Source organism: Chiloscyllium plagiosum, chromosome 7 (assembly GCF_004010195.1).
Source record: "Chiloscyllium plagiosum isolate BGI_BamShark_2017 chromosome 7, ASM401019v2, whole genome shotgun sequence".
Classification (NCBI taxonomy): domain Eukaryota; kingdom Metazoa; phylum Chordata; class Chondrichthyes; order Orectolobiformes; family Hemiscylliidae; genus Chiloscyllium; species Chiloscyllium plagiosum.
In genome coordinates, this window is record NC_057716.1 from 47,661,613 (window position 1) to 47,676,368 (window position 14,756).

General features: G+C 37.1%; 1 protein-coding gene across 3 annotated transcripts in view; it reads right to left on the reverse strand.

Annotated features, from left to right (window-relative positions):
- cdca7a (cell division cycle associated 7a) overlaps positions 1-12,299 on the reverse strand; it is a 27,810-nt gene extending 15,511 nt beyond the window's left edge. The window contains exons 1-6 of one of the 3 annotated variants that reach the window (XM_043693611.1): positions 11,957-12,299; positions 5,215-5,337; positions 4,992-5,114; positions 3,763-4,032; positions 2,697-2,774; positions 1,977-2,162 (exon numbers count right to left, since the gene is read on the reverse strand). In XM_043693611.1, the coding sequence (XP_043549546.1) occupies positions 1,977-2,162; positions 2,697-2,774; positions 3,763-4,032; positions 4,992-5,114; positions 5,215-5,277 (720 nt within the window). In that variant the 5' untranslated portion in view covers positions 5,278-5,337; positions 11,957-12,299. Of the gene's footprint in view, positions 1-1,976; positions 2,163-2,696; positions 2,775-3,762; positions 4,033-4,991; positions 5,115-5,214; positions 5,338-8,813; positions 8,917-10,831; positions 11,916-11,956 lie in introns of those variants that run through there. The other 2 variants (XM_043693609.1, XM_043693610.1) reach the window with 2 other exon arrangements.
- Between the last annotated feature and the right edge of the window lie 2,457 nt (positions 12,300-14,756).

Here is a 14,756-nt window from a genome sequence, read left to right on the forward strand (position 1 = left end):
TCCGAAAAAGAACCTTTTTTCCCAACTCTCTGCCTTCTGTCAGACAGCCAATCCTCAATCCATACCAGTAGCTCACCTCGAACACCATGGGCCCTCACCTTGCTCAGCAGCCTCCCATGTGGCACCTTATCAAAAGCCTTTTGGAAGTCTAGGTAGACCACATCCACTGGGTTTCCCCGGTCTAACCTACTTGTCACCTCTTCAAAGAACTCCAACAGGTTTGTCAGGCACGACCTCCCCTTACTGCTCTTCCAAGAATTTAGAAACCTCATCCTTAATGATGGATTCTATAATTTTACCAACAACCGAGGTTAGGCTAATTGGCCGAAAATTTTCCACCTTTTGTCTTGATCCTTTCTTGAACAAGGGGGTTACAACAGCGATCTTCCAATCATCCGGGACTTTCCCTGACTCCAGTGACTTTTGAAAGATCTCAACCAACGCCTCCGCTATTTCCTCAGCCACCTCCCTCAGAACTCTAGGATGTAGCCCATAAGCATATTTAATCATTTTTACTGCATTATCAGATACATTGGCAACAGTAATAATCAGATGCAGTGTACTGAAGTGGTGATCCCTTACTGCAAAGCTGAAAGCCCAAACACAAGTTGGAATTCTCAAAATGGGATGTTGTTTCAAATTTCAAGTCAACTGCTCAAATATGTACGTTCAAGAATGTATTCTGAGCTTATGATCTCAATGACTACAAAGATACAATGCTTTAACCTGGTTCATTTTCCAAATGAAAACACTCAAACAATTTCTCCTTTATTCCTCAAAAAAAACCCCTAATATTAAGGACCTAATAACACAAGTTCGGCAACCGAATTCAAGCATTACGATTCATGCATACATTATCTTACAATAGGGCAGCAGACATGGTGATTGGTAACTACTAAGACAAATTGGTGATGTGTTTAAAGTATATGTTAAAACAGGCTTATTTGCCACCTTGGGAGCTCTATTTATAAACTCGAGTACAAACTACTTCCATGTATATGATACGTTTGATTACATCAAATAGCAAAGTAAATCCCATCAGACGCTTAATTAGATGAAAATGGAAGCCAAAGTAGACATAAATATGAAACAAAACCAAAAGCTATGAAGTAAGAAGTACACACACAAGAATGAGTAAAGGTTAGGAAAGGAATCCTGATGTATGGGGTCTACAGGGTTGACAGCTGTGGTAGGCTGAAAATGGTTGAGGGTTAGGGTCAATATGTATTTGATCAAAAGAATGAAAATTTTAATACCAATTTAAAGTGAAGACAAGGAATGAAGACAAAGTCATGGCAAGACCAAGTGCAGGCAAAGCATTGAATGAGTTGAAGTTTCTGGCAGATTGGAAAGTAGCCTGGAAAGCATTGGAATAATAAAGTCTGGAGGAGTCAAAGGCATGGATCAGGTTGTAGCAGATAGGCTTTGCTGAAGTCAGCAACTGCTTTGTGAAGGGCCTAAAAAGTTGAAACATCAGCTTGGAGTTGAATAGGACAGATATTTCTTAAATCTGGAAATTGTCCAATGTAACAAACAAATTCAATTATTGTCTATGTTAGACATGAAAAATGTAAATTCAAGATGTAACAAAACGTGTGTGCACAACAGTTATTTAATCTATGAAAGCTATTATGCATCCAACAGATAGTTAATACTGAAGACAAGCTGTGTCATCATACATGTTTCTATCTACCTGAAAACCTGTAAAGACAAGTGCTACATAGAGCTTCAAAACAAAATATATTGACTTTCAATGTTTCAAGATTTCTTAATGAGGCATGTATTCCCAAGTGTTTAATTGCAGTCAGTACAGACACTACTGAAATAGATCTCTATAATTTTATGAACATAAAGTCTTTAACTGTAAAGGTTATTAGGCTTTACAAGTGACCACCAGAAATGCAGATTAAGCTGGCAAAGTCAGTGCACCATGAAAGGTGTTGTTAATAGCAGCACAAATGACTTAATGACTCTACCTCAGAGAAGTCATTATCCAGAAACTTTCTTTTCCTCATAAAACTGACATTATCTTCTTGCTCAAATGATGGAGAAGGAGGACCATCAATCAAAGATCTCGACCGAGTGCGAGGCCGAGCGCACCGCTCAGGATTTCGTCTAGAAGCATTTTCTGAGAATGCATTTCGTGGCGGACGCTTTGGTTTCTTAAAAATACAAACAGGTATTTCTGCAATTTGTAACCAAATATATCATGCACAAGTTTATTAAGAGTCAGGTAGCTGCACCAATCTTTAATCATTACCAAGAAATTACTTCTGCAATTTAAAATACAATTTGAAAGGGTCTGTTTATTCAATATTTAATTTTAATCTTTAATATCCCTTTATGGCTTTCTAATTATTCCTGCTTAAATTTAATGCATGGTTTTATGTTTCTCTATTTGAAAAAGTTATATTGTACAATAATCATTTGGAAAATAGTCCAAAAAGCTTAACAAATTACATGATATAACTTAAATCTATAAATTCACAATGAAGAATCAACAAATAAAAATGCTATGACTTCTACCAAAAATATCTAATTTGACAGCGCAAGTCCAACAAATGCTGTTCATGGTATTAAAGTAATTAACTTTATTAAATGTAAATTCTTAAACATCTGCAGCATACAAGAATTTCCACATTATTCCTAAACAGTTCTGAGCATACTGCAACGAAACAAAACTCTTGCCTACTTACTGATGGCGTTCCTTGAACTGAAACTCTGCGTGGCAGAAGTCCTGGAACAGTCTTCAGCTCTGCTATCAATTTCGCCAGCTTGGATAAAAGCATTATAAACATTATGTTAAGGCATTTATTACCTTCAGAGAACTTTACAACAGACTGTTGTATAGAATTTATCATAAAGAAAAAGGCGACTTAGTGCTACTGGTCTGTGCCAGTTTTTAATGATCCTCTAGAGCTTCCTCCCTCAGCATGTCCTACTATTACTTTCATTTTCATTCATTTAGTTAGTTTCTCCCTAAATTTATCTCTGCTATTCATCTTATCTGTTCATTGTTGGAACATGTTCCATTATAACTAAGTGTTGGGTTAAACAAAAAGTTTGTCCTTTACTTATTTAATGATAATTATCTTCTACTTTAGACAGAATATTCCCTGTTTTCTGATTCTCTCGTTGTGTGCTATTTTGCAAGAGTTTTCTTTTTTGATGCGGTCTCTGATCCAGTCTGCTCTCACTTGGCTCAAATTGAGCTCAGAAAACAAATGAACATTGGATCAGAAGTAAGTCACTTAGCCCCATGAACCTACTCTGTTTGACTCCAATCTACCGTGGCTCCATAAACTTTAATATCCCTGCCTACAATTAGCTTCTAGTTCAGATTGGCGTGTTGTTAAACCCCTCTTTCTTAAAAGGCACAGTCCAGGTTGAATATAACTCTAGCTGAGCAGAAAATATACTCCACACTACCAGGCGCAACAATTCAGCCCTTCAAATCACTTTATTTTGTTCTTCCCCACTCTAATTCTCCCACATAATTCATCAGCTTCAAAGGCAGCAGGCAAGCACAAACAAGTCTACACCATCATCTCTAATAGATTATCAGGGGTCATTTTAAAAACTGGAGCATGAAACATCGTTGTGAAAGCAATATTTTTACATGCAATACAAGAATATTCACAAGCTCTGATACAGAGCTAGCATAAGCACCGACACTGTTGTGTAATTTGCATCCTTCTGTAAAGTTAATTAATGTCTGTAACTAAGCAAAGCCATTTATAGTAGGATGATTCTAGTATTTACCATAGCTTTGTTTTCCTTAATATTTAGAGCTCTTTTCTCAAGAAAGCTTGTTCCTCTGGGTTCATCCACATCAGAATCAGATTCAGAAGCCGAATCCTTATTTAAAGGAGTACAAGAGTCTGCTATTGGCAGAATTTTGTTTTTCTGAGTTGGAAATCTGAATGCCACACGTAACGGGAAAGATTGTTTGCTCCGTGTTTTGGCATTCTTTGCAGATTTTACATCATCCTCATAAGTTATTTCTTCTTCTGATTCAGATGATTCAACGCTCTATGAAACAGATAATTGAAATATAACATTTCCTTAAACCACTTTGGACCATTTTGGTTTTCGTTCCAAACACATATTCCAACTGTATGCCAAAATGTGAACATTTGCCAAATGAAAGACAATGAATAAATTTTGACTCTTCAAAAAAAAAATCTATAGTATACAAGTTCTACTGCAACTCTTACTTTCATAAAATGTACACCACTGTGCAAAATGCGAACTATGCAAATCCCAAGTTAAATGAACCCCTACAAATATTTAGAATCTGCCAGAAAGATACTAATCTCACATATTTAATTTCAGTTTATCAACTGAACTGGGGAGGCAATGGCCTTGTAGTATTATTACTAGGCTGGTAATCCAGAGACCAGATAATGTTTTGGAGACTTGGGTTTGAATCCTGCCATAGCAGATGGCAGAATTTGAATTCAATTTTTAAAAATCTGGAATTTAGAAACTAATGATGACCATGAAACCATTATCGATTGTTGTATTCACTAATGCCCTTTAATGCCATCCTTACCTGGTTTGGCCTACATGTGACCTCAGACCCAAAGCAATCTGGATGACTCTAAACTAGGGATGGATAATAAATGGACTAGCCAGCCGCGCCCTGATCCAGTGAATGAATAAAAAAAAACAAAGAATTCTACTCTCAGACAGAGTCAAAATGCAACCCACAAAGAACCAGGGAAATCATTATAATAAGTTTGAATTAAAACAGTCCATGATGGCAATACAAAATAAAAATCACTGGCAACATTATCACCTTCAAACAAATATTTTGTGATAGAAATTCCAGATGAAAGGACAGAATTATATGTGAGTTGTTGACTCAGCATGTTTTCCTACCAGCAAATTATTTTTTAAAAACTGGAACAAGAAATTGTTGTAAATTCTCTCCATATTTAAAGTAACATAAAATTCAGAATTTTATGTTTAATCACGTTTGTATATACCATTGCTTCCATAACATCTTTGAGGTCACTTTCAGAAAAACCATCGAATGATTCGTTGTCAGAATCCTCATTAAAAATCTGAGCCAATTCGTCTGTCAGGATCTCTGCTCTGAATTTTGCTTTCTGAGGAAATAGAAAAAACTTGTTATATTATAGCGAACTATCATATTAAAGGTAATTGTAGTAGACTTCTTTTGCATTCACAATCTTAAATTACACTTACACTGTTCGTAAAATTGTCTGAAGCAAAACTATCACAGCTATCATCTGATGATGATGTTTCCATGGGAACCAATGCCACGTTTCTGAAGTCTTTAAATTCTTCCTTTCCAGAAAGGTCTATCTGCTGCAAGATAAAAAAAAAATACAATCTTGAATACCTTTTAAATAATTTCTTTAGTGTCAGGTTTTAATGATATGAGTTGCCAGAAATTCACTTTGCATAACACGTGGTCCCACTCTGAATCTGCTTTGTACTATGTAAATGGAATGCAGAGCCAATTTATTCTAGCTTGGCAGACGGGCTTTGAGATTTGTAGATATTTATCATCAATTGTGCTTATTCGATATTCAAATTGCATGTTTAGGTTGGTTTGAGTAACCAAAGTAGACTAGATAAAAGTTTTTGTTACATACAGAAATCTTCAATACCAGCTGGAACATTCACAACCAGGAAAAGAGCAGCTGATCTATGATAGTAACGTGAGCTGAAAGCAAATAAATGGAACTTCAAAGTGCATTTATGTACAATTGCAAATTTAATACAAAAAAATAAGTTTGTTAAAAGTTGAGTTATGCAAGCATCTCCTAGAGGAACGTGCAGACAGATCTTTCACAATTTCAGTACTGACATTTTGCTTTCAGTACAGACAATATGTTAAACAAGTTTAATGAATAAACTTCCCTGCCACAAATACATTTCTGAGTTATATGCAATAATCAATTAACTTTTTAAATTGAAAAGGTTGCAAGTAATCCAACTGTTCCCTTAAAATTAGATTAACTGGCAGACATACAAAGATGAGAATTTAGAACAAGTCAGAAATAAAAGGTCACACAAAAGCTGTATTTTCACCCTGACCTAGATGTGGATGCAGAGTTTCCAACAGGCATGACAGCCTGCAGACCTTTTCAAGGTTCTCCACAAGCAATGAAAAAAATTCATGTGTGGTGCCCCACCGGGCTTTCACATTTGAAATGGTAATGCCACTAGGCCTTTCTGATCATTACCAGTTTTCATCAACACAAGTTATCTGAAAATACAGAACACTTTCTTTCACAACAAAGGAAACCAAGGTCTCCTACAACATAAAGCTTCAAGTTAAGATTTTAAGCTACAGCGTGTATTTCTGTTGAAAAGCAACACTACATGAATACTGTAAGCTTACAATGCACTCATGGTACCATAATTCATATTTCTGATACACACATTACAGCATGAAATTCAATCAAACCCAGAAAGTGACTGAGCATTACTTTTTCTTGGAAACAGCATGAACAAACCCTGATAGGTATCTGCTATAGGAATATCAAAGTATTCTTAAAATGATAAGATAACAAACCTACTCATGAATAGACTTATTATTTAAGGACTTGCGTAACACCCTCAAGCCAAGCAAAGTCAAAGTTCAAATATATAGATTCAAATTCACTGAAAACAGGGATTTTTTTAAAGATATAAAAGCAACTTTCAATACCAACGTTTATTTAAACGAAGATGCGCAACAGGACAGACAAAAGCACAGTATTAGCTTTCAAAAGGTAGATCTTGACCATCACAAACAATATTAAAAATCTGATCTGCAACATCCAATTCTCTTGTTTTCTTCTCCCTCTCAGAACAAGGCTGGTGAGGTATTAATAGATCCATTAACGTGAGGGTACATGCACAGTGAAAAGGGAAAGGGTTGGGGGACAAAACTGCTTCAGCAATGCAGCAATTAACCTTGAATCGTTCAATTCCTAATGACACTGTAATAACTAACTTTGCCAAAGCCATCCTTACATTGAGTTCATCAATACTCAGTTTAAAACACACATATTAATTTGCGTTAATATACTAGAAAGCCAAATTAATGTTAGGAAATTCTTCCCTCCAACTCAAAGAACAGTAAAACTGTGGACCAGTCAGCTCAAAATGAATACATTTTCATTACATACTCAAAGCAATTGAACCATGGTCAGATTGTGCAAGAAGTACCCTGTAAATGGCAGCAATCGCATGGTATAAGGGACACAATGGCTCAGTGGTTAGCACTCCTGCCCCAGGGACTTGGATTTAATTCCCTTCTTGGGTGACTTGACTGAGTCGAGTTTACACATTCTCAGAATATCTGTGAGGGTTTCCTCCCACAGTGCAGGTTAAGAGGATTGGCCATGCTAAATTGCCCAGTGCTCAGGCTATGTGGATGAACTATGGGAAATGCAGCATTATAGAGACAGGTGGGTCTGGCTCTTCAGAGGATTGGTATGGATTTGATGGGCCAAAAAGCCTGCTTCCACACTGTAGGGATTTTATGACACTGGACTTTTTTGATTATCTAAATAAGTCAGAGGGGAAAATTCCAGATTCCACACATAAACAACCCTTTTGAATGGGAACTGTTTGAAACTTTCACACACCCAAAAAAAATCATAGGCTACAATTGGGTAGGGAATGATTGAATCCAGTTGTATGAGATATCGTGATTAACTGGCTAGGCTAGATGAAACAACTATACGTTTCTTGTAAAACATGCCAAGTTCTGAAGAAGGGTCACTCGACCAGAAACGTTAACTCTGATTTCTCTCCACAGATGCTGCCAAACCTGAACTTTTTCAGTAATTTGTGTTTTGGTTTATGATTTATAGCATTTGCAATTATTTTGGTTTTTATGCAAAAATAAAATCTAGTTTAGAATAGTTTAATAGATTAGACAAGAACGTTAGTATAATTTCATTATTACAGGCTGAATTTAGAAGTCCAAATTAAAGCAAAAATAGGATTTCACATGCAAACCCTTTTTCAGAACTGATATAAAGCCATATAATATTTGCACTATTTTAGGCTTTCTTTCAAACAGCCAGTGTGATTTATTTTACCAAAATACATTCATCATTTTATTACAAGTAATTAGTATGTGATAAACAATTAAATGATTTGGTCACTGAACTAGCCAATTGTGATATTTGTTAGTATACAGGGTACAGTGACAAGTATTACCTAAACACAAAATGGCAGCTAAATGAGCAATTCACGTTTAGTATGAGTGGCACTAAAGCTTCCCCTTGGTCCCCATCTTAGAAAGAAATTCCAAGAAAATATGCAAGCTCCAAACTAACTATCACTTTATAAAAATCTAAAATATAAATCAACAAGCTCGATTAGAAGCAAAGTACTCAAATGTTTTATGGGAGAGATAAAATATTTATTCATCAGGTGAAAATAAAACATTGCATAAGGCAGGAATGTGGATTTAAGGTTGCAATCAGACCTGCATTGGTCTTACTGGACAGCAGAGCAAGCTTGAGAGGCTGAATGGCCTACTTCTCTTAATTCATATTGTTTCATTAATATTGTAATTTTTTGGCTTCCCCTTTTATTAATTTGGTGTTATTTACTAAGTTACAACCATTTGAGCCACAACACCCTAATAGATAAGCTGGCTGTGCACTAGAACTACTGTTGATTAACAGGGTGAAACAATATAGATCCCACAACGGATGTTATTGCATACAAACTGGAAGGACTGAAAGATCCACAAGTAAAACACTGAATATTATTGCCAATTAATTTACTAGACTAATATTAGCTCAAACACTTGTAAATGCTGGAACGATTACCTGGCTTTCATTAAATGGAATTTGAACAAGAGGTCCTTCCTATTGTGTGGTTTGTGTTGTTACAAAACATCAGGGAAGATGCACTGAAAATGGTCACTGATAATTTACCCAGTTTTCAAACTGGACTCTGTTAACTGGTTCAAGGAGAGTCATGAGTCGTTAATTTGCCATTAGGTTTGGCTTAATAACAACAGTGTGTCATATTGCTTTTGTCACAATCTTATATCCAATCAAGTCAAAAACACCACTCAACACACCAGAATTCATCCTTGTTCTATTCTTATTTTCTCAGCCTAAATCTAATTCTGAAATGAACAGTTCAAAGGCCCAATATCTATCTATCAGTTTATTTTATACTCTGAAATTGCTCTTTCTATTAATTTTTTTTTCCCTGAATATGCTTATGTCATTAAACTCTACTTTATTCTAAAAATATTGATCAGAACATTTACTGTATCTAAACCATATAATACCATACTTCAGAAATGATTTGGAGATGCCGGTGTTGGACTGGAGTTTACAAAGTTAAAAATCACGCAACACCAGGTTATAGTCCAACAGGTTTAATTGGAAGCACGATCTTTCGGAGCGTCACTCCTTATCACCTGATGAAGGAGCGTCGCTCCGAAAGCTAGTGCTTCCGATTAAACCTGTTGGACTATAACCTGGTGTTGTGTGATTTTTAACTTTGTACTTCAGAGATGTTTTCTCTTGCAGCCTTCTCTCCAGCTGAAGATTGCGCTGATCGCGATTCATCTTCGAATAATTCATTAAGCTGTTCTTGGAGTTTACGTTTGAATAATCTTTCTGCACATTGTGGGAAACACCGTGCAGTACACTACTTTTATAGTAATCTAAAGCCTCAGCAAAATGTGTATTCTAACTTTCTCGCTACCCATCCTAAATTTATGTTAATTCGAGCAGTTTATTTTCTTAAGAATCTCAGCCTGGAACTAAAAATGTAGTTCTCATTTATGATTATGAATAATTAATCCCTAAACATTACCCTTTTCAGTTTTTAACATTTAAAATATATAAAAAGGGGCTTAAATAAAACAAGAATGAGTGCAATAGCCGCTTTATGTAAAAAGGTGCCGGGACATCGTGGTTTAACTGTAACCTTCGGGCATTAGAAAAACGAAATTTAAAAAGTGAAATTTTCAACCACGCCGCTGTGAATGGATACCCGCACTATTCACAGCAATTAACATGTTGGGTGCAACAACAGCTTGCATCTATATACCATCTTTAAAGTGGGAGAAATCTTTCTGCCAAGACCGGTCCAAAAGAAAAAGAACTGCTATCAAACAAAACCGTCACGCCAAGTTACAAAAAGGAGAGAGAGAGATCGGGACAGTTGAAACTTGGATGATTATCACCACCGGGGGCTCTGGGTACTGACTATCACAGCGGCTTAGGGGCTGGGGTCAGCCGCCAGTCCGGACCCACATGGACTCCACATGGTCAGAACCACTCTTCCCAAACGCACAGTTTCAGGGACCGGGATGGCGTGCCGTTACTCCCCCTCCCTCCACCGTGGGCGGGGAGGGGGGTCAGCGCGCGCCCACCCCGGCGATGTTGGCCAGGAGCGAGCGCGCGCCCCCCACCCAGACTGTCAATCATTCCCGGGCTTTTCCCGCGTCAACTCGGGTCACGTGATCCGGCGCTCAGTTTAAACCGAGCTCAAAACGAAAAGCAGAGATTTCAGACCAAAACGTGATTTACCGAACAATAATTTTTTTTTCTTGAAAACTGAAGATCCAGATTTCACGCATAGCCAACTGAATGTAACTAACAAATCTGACGTAAAAGTTCCTGGCACTTAAAGGTCCTTTAGGGAAGTGAAATGACCCGCAGCACTTTGAAGTTTAAAATCAGCATAACTCTGATAACCGAGCAAGCACGAGTGAAAGCAACTCAAAGACCTTCTGTCATTCTTCACTCGAATACAAATACAACAAAGATTCTATTTCATATTAAGTCGCTGAGAAAGGGACGAATGCAACACATACACTCACCTTAACATGCAGTTTTTTCATAGTATTTCCTTTCCTCGAGTAACAGCGAGTTATTTGCTGTAGGACTGCTGCTAACTGCTAAATGTGTGTAGCTCCAGTCCCGCCTCCGGGTTTCGCGCGCTGCTGGGTCCTGCCAGGTGCAAAGCGCGCGAGAACCCTGCACTGTTGCAGAGCAAACATTTGACAGGGTGCAAACCTTAAAAGCTCTTATTCGTTATATCGAGCCCTTATTTACAGAATAGTCATTTTGCACAAGATCAGAGACCACGCCTCCTTTGTGGACGGATATTTGTATCATAAGGATGATGGAAATCATTTTTAAAACTTAGCACATTTGGATACAATTCAACATCTCAACCCACTGTACAAATATCCTACTTCACGTAGCTGCTAAATATTTATTTGATGTACACCACTCGGGTCTTTGGTACCGCTAACGATTGTTAAATATCCGCTTTCTACCACAGTGACCGAAACTAACAGTTTTACTGCACAACTTGCATTTACAGTATATGCCGCTTTAGTAAAACATCTCGAAGGACTTCATAGTCAAGACAGCCAAGATGGTAAAACTTCACAGTAAGCCACCAAAAGAAAGATTCAGACAACTAAGTGACAGAATTTTTGGTTCAAAAATAAAAATTTAAAGGAATAATAAAGCGTAGAGAGGCGAATAAATTAGGGGAGTTATACCCCAAATTACACCTCAGGCCTGAATAATTTTGAAGTAGAGCTGCCAATCATAGCAAAGGAAATCAGGAATAACCGAGTAGAGAACTGGAAAAAGATCCTGGCAGGTTGGGTGTTGGGGAAGGAATAAGAAAGTGTGAGACCATGCATGGATGCAACAACACCTAGTGAAAACCCATAAATTACCAATCCAAATGCCTTTTAACAGTACCAGCATCAGAAGGGTTGCAGCAATTCCAGAAGGTCCCTCATCACATTCTAAAGGGCAAGGTTTGGGCAATACTGGCCTTGGCAGAAACTTTCACATTCCATGAAAAAAAAATTGTGAAGTTATTGCACTGCAATAAAAACAAGCAGAGTAATTGCTGAACTATTAAAGTCTGAGAATATGTTTAGTATGGCCTTGTTGGAGATGCAAAATGACCAGGCTCAGACCTTCTGTAACTCTTTAGCTGTTTGGAAGATTGCTCTGCTTCTTTCTTCTCCACCTTCTTGCACTTTTTCCCTGTGTGTTATTTGGATGACAGTTGTATCGGGGTGGGGGTTGCTCAGGTGGAGTTAACCTATCGTCACAGGTGGCTCGACCAAATCCTTTGTGCAACAAAAGTGAACAATCCTCCATCTTGGAGGCCATGTTGAAAAAATTGTGAGGTTGCAAGTGGTGTAACATTTGCACAGGACTGACGTGGATGCTTATAATTTCATATCTTGCATCTGTATAATTTAAAGCTTGTACCAACTGTAATTTGCCTGCTAATTCATGTTTGATTTATATGCATACTGTTCAAATTAAAGTAAAAGCTATAAGGAAATGACTTGTTGATAGTTTCTTCATTTGGGGGTTATTCCTCTTGATTTACGTTTCCTGTTTGGAGATCATAACAACATGCTATCTTGTTAGAAAAAAAGTTTATGCAGCACTCTATGTATGAATCTACTCGCGCTATATCTTAGATGTTCCCAGCTTGTGGAATTACATCACTGCACATATTAATTAAAAGAATCCCACTGAGTATCAATCCAGAATACACAGCTGCAGCTGGTTTTCACTTTCCAGGGACTGAAAGCAGGGCTCATTGTTGCAAATCCTGATTCAAGGGTCAGTGTGCTACCACTAAATTGTTTGTTCCATAACAGATTATTGATACAATGTGCTCATTAATATATGCTACTCTCTACACAAAACGACGTAATTCTTCTCTTGAGTTAGATAGGTCGATAAATGCAGAGGTCTCAATGGAGCACAGGGATGTCTAAGTACGGGAAGAGGCTGAGCTTTTGCATTAAGGCAGGTGATGGGAGACGTAAAGTATCAGGAGTTCAACTGCGAGAAACTAAACAGTTAAAATATGCCAGTTTTTGGTTTATAAATGCAAACAGATTTATGGTATTGTACCTCTAATAATATATTATTTCAGCATGGTTGAAATTCCTGTGAACAAGCTGTGAAATTCTTTTCTGTACTGAAACAATAGACAATGATTACAGGTCAATCTGATCCATATAAGCAAACCTCACTTATCATTATAAATAAATGTAACTGTACAGATACTTATAGCTTGTGGTTTTGGCAGGACACATTGATCATTATCACCAAATAATCGCTAAACAGAATTCTAATCAAAATATGTGTTCACGCATGTACTCCTATTAACAAATGTTGGCCTGTAGAAACCATAAAATGCAATTCAACAATGTCAGAATTTTTATTGTTTATTATTCTAACTTTGCAAGTCAATTTTAGTTCTTTTCCTCAATCCCAACTTCAGAAAGGCATTTCTCATTTTACAATCCTATTCCTATATTCTCCATTGTGCTCATTAAGGAATTTGAATAGCTGAGAGGTGAAATGCTAAACTGATTTCTGTTTATATTAGAATTGTGTAGTTGAATACTGAAATGGGAACGTTTGGATTGAGCTACAGTTATTCAAATGATCACTCCTTGATGTAGATTTCCTTATTTCAGACTTTTATGACTGAAATAACTGCACAGCAGCTGGTTTGACATAATCAAGTCATCCTTTATTTACATGTGGAAAGTCCTTAACACTGATCCAACTCCATCAAAACCAGCTCTCAGATTATCAGGATGTCTAACACGCCTGTTCTTATCTGTCAGCCAGGGCTCCCTGTTTGGACCAGATTAACAGCCCAAATCAGGAACCTCATATTCTATGAGGTCCACCTGGCTGACCTCATTGCAATCACTACACTATTTTGAAAGTTCTTCTTGAATAAGCTGGAGGGAGAGATCCTAAGTGATCATTCTCTTTCTTAATCATACAAGATGAAGCTGAATTTGTATGGTTTAGTGTTACAACACCTAATCATTTTACACACAAAGATTTTTGAGAAATGTTGCTCTTTTAAGTTTTAATTCCTAGTTGTAAAACTTCATTGCTACATACCTGCTCAGCTAAAGCAATGGGAGCATTCACTGTTCCAAGGCCTGCTACATCGTCCTGCTATATTGCTCTCGACCAGCTGTATATAAGTAGCCTATAACTCTTTATGACACTTGCCTGCAGGAAATGCTTGGTCTATTCTTACCACTTCACCATGCTAACATGGCTGAAATAATTCATTCAGAGGAACTTTAAATGCCAATCCACATCCTACCACAACACAAAGCAGCTGCTGGAATTCCAGCATTCCAACCAAAAGACTGTCCCCTTTTTCCCATTATATATTTCTAAAACAATGCTTGTAAACAGGTGCAGATCAAGTTCCATATAAGATATGATCAAAAAAACTCTTCTATTTCAAACAATTTTATAGCAAGCAAAATGACAAATCAATTTGATCATCTCTTGGATTTTGAAGAGAGTCAGGGAGGAGATGTTTTTCCTTTCACAGAGATTATCTGACAATGGCTCAGTGAGTAATTTGTGTCATTTTGGAGTTTAGATGAGGAATCTCCAGTCTTCTCATTACAACAAGCTTGAAATTAGCATCAGCAGGTGTGCATTCAAAAATGCTAATTAAAATATGTTACTGCACGTGCTCCTATTGACTAATGACAGCGTGAGAAGACAGCAAAATTGTATCTTTCAGGATTTTTTTTAATGCAGGCATGCTAGTGCTTCTATTATGTCCAGTAATATAAGAAAACACAAATGCAAAGACCAGGCTGCTCTTTTAAGAAAATGGCTCTACTTTTGAAAGATGAGATTTCTTCAATGTACTTAAATGCCATGATTTACTTCTTTAAAGACTGTGATATATTACTATTC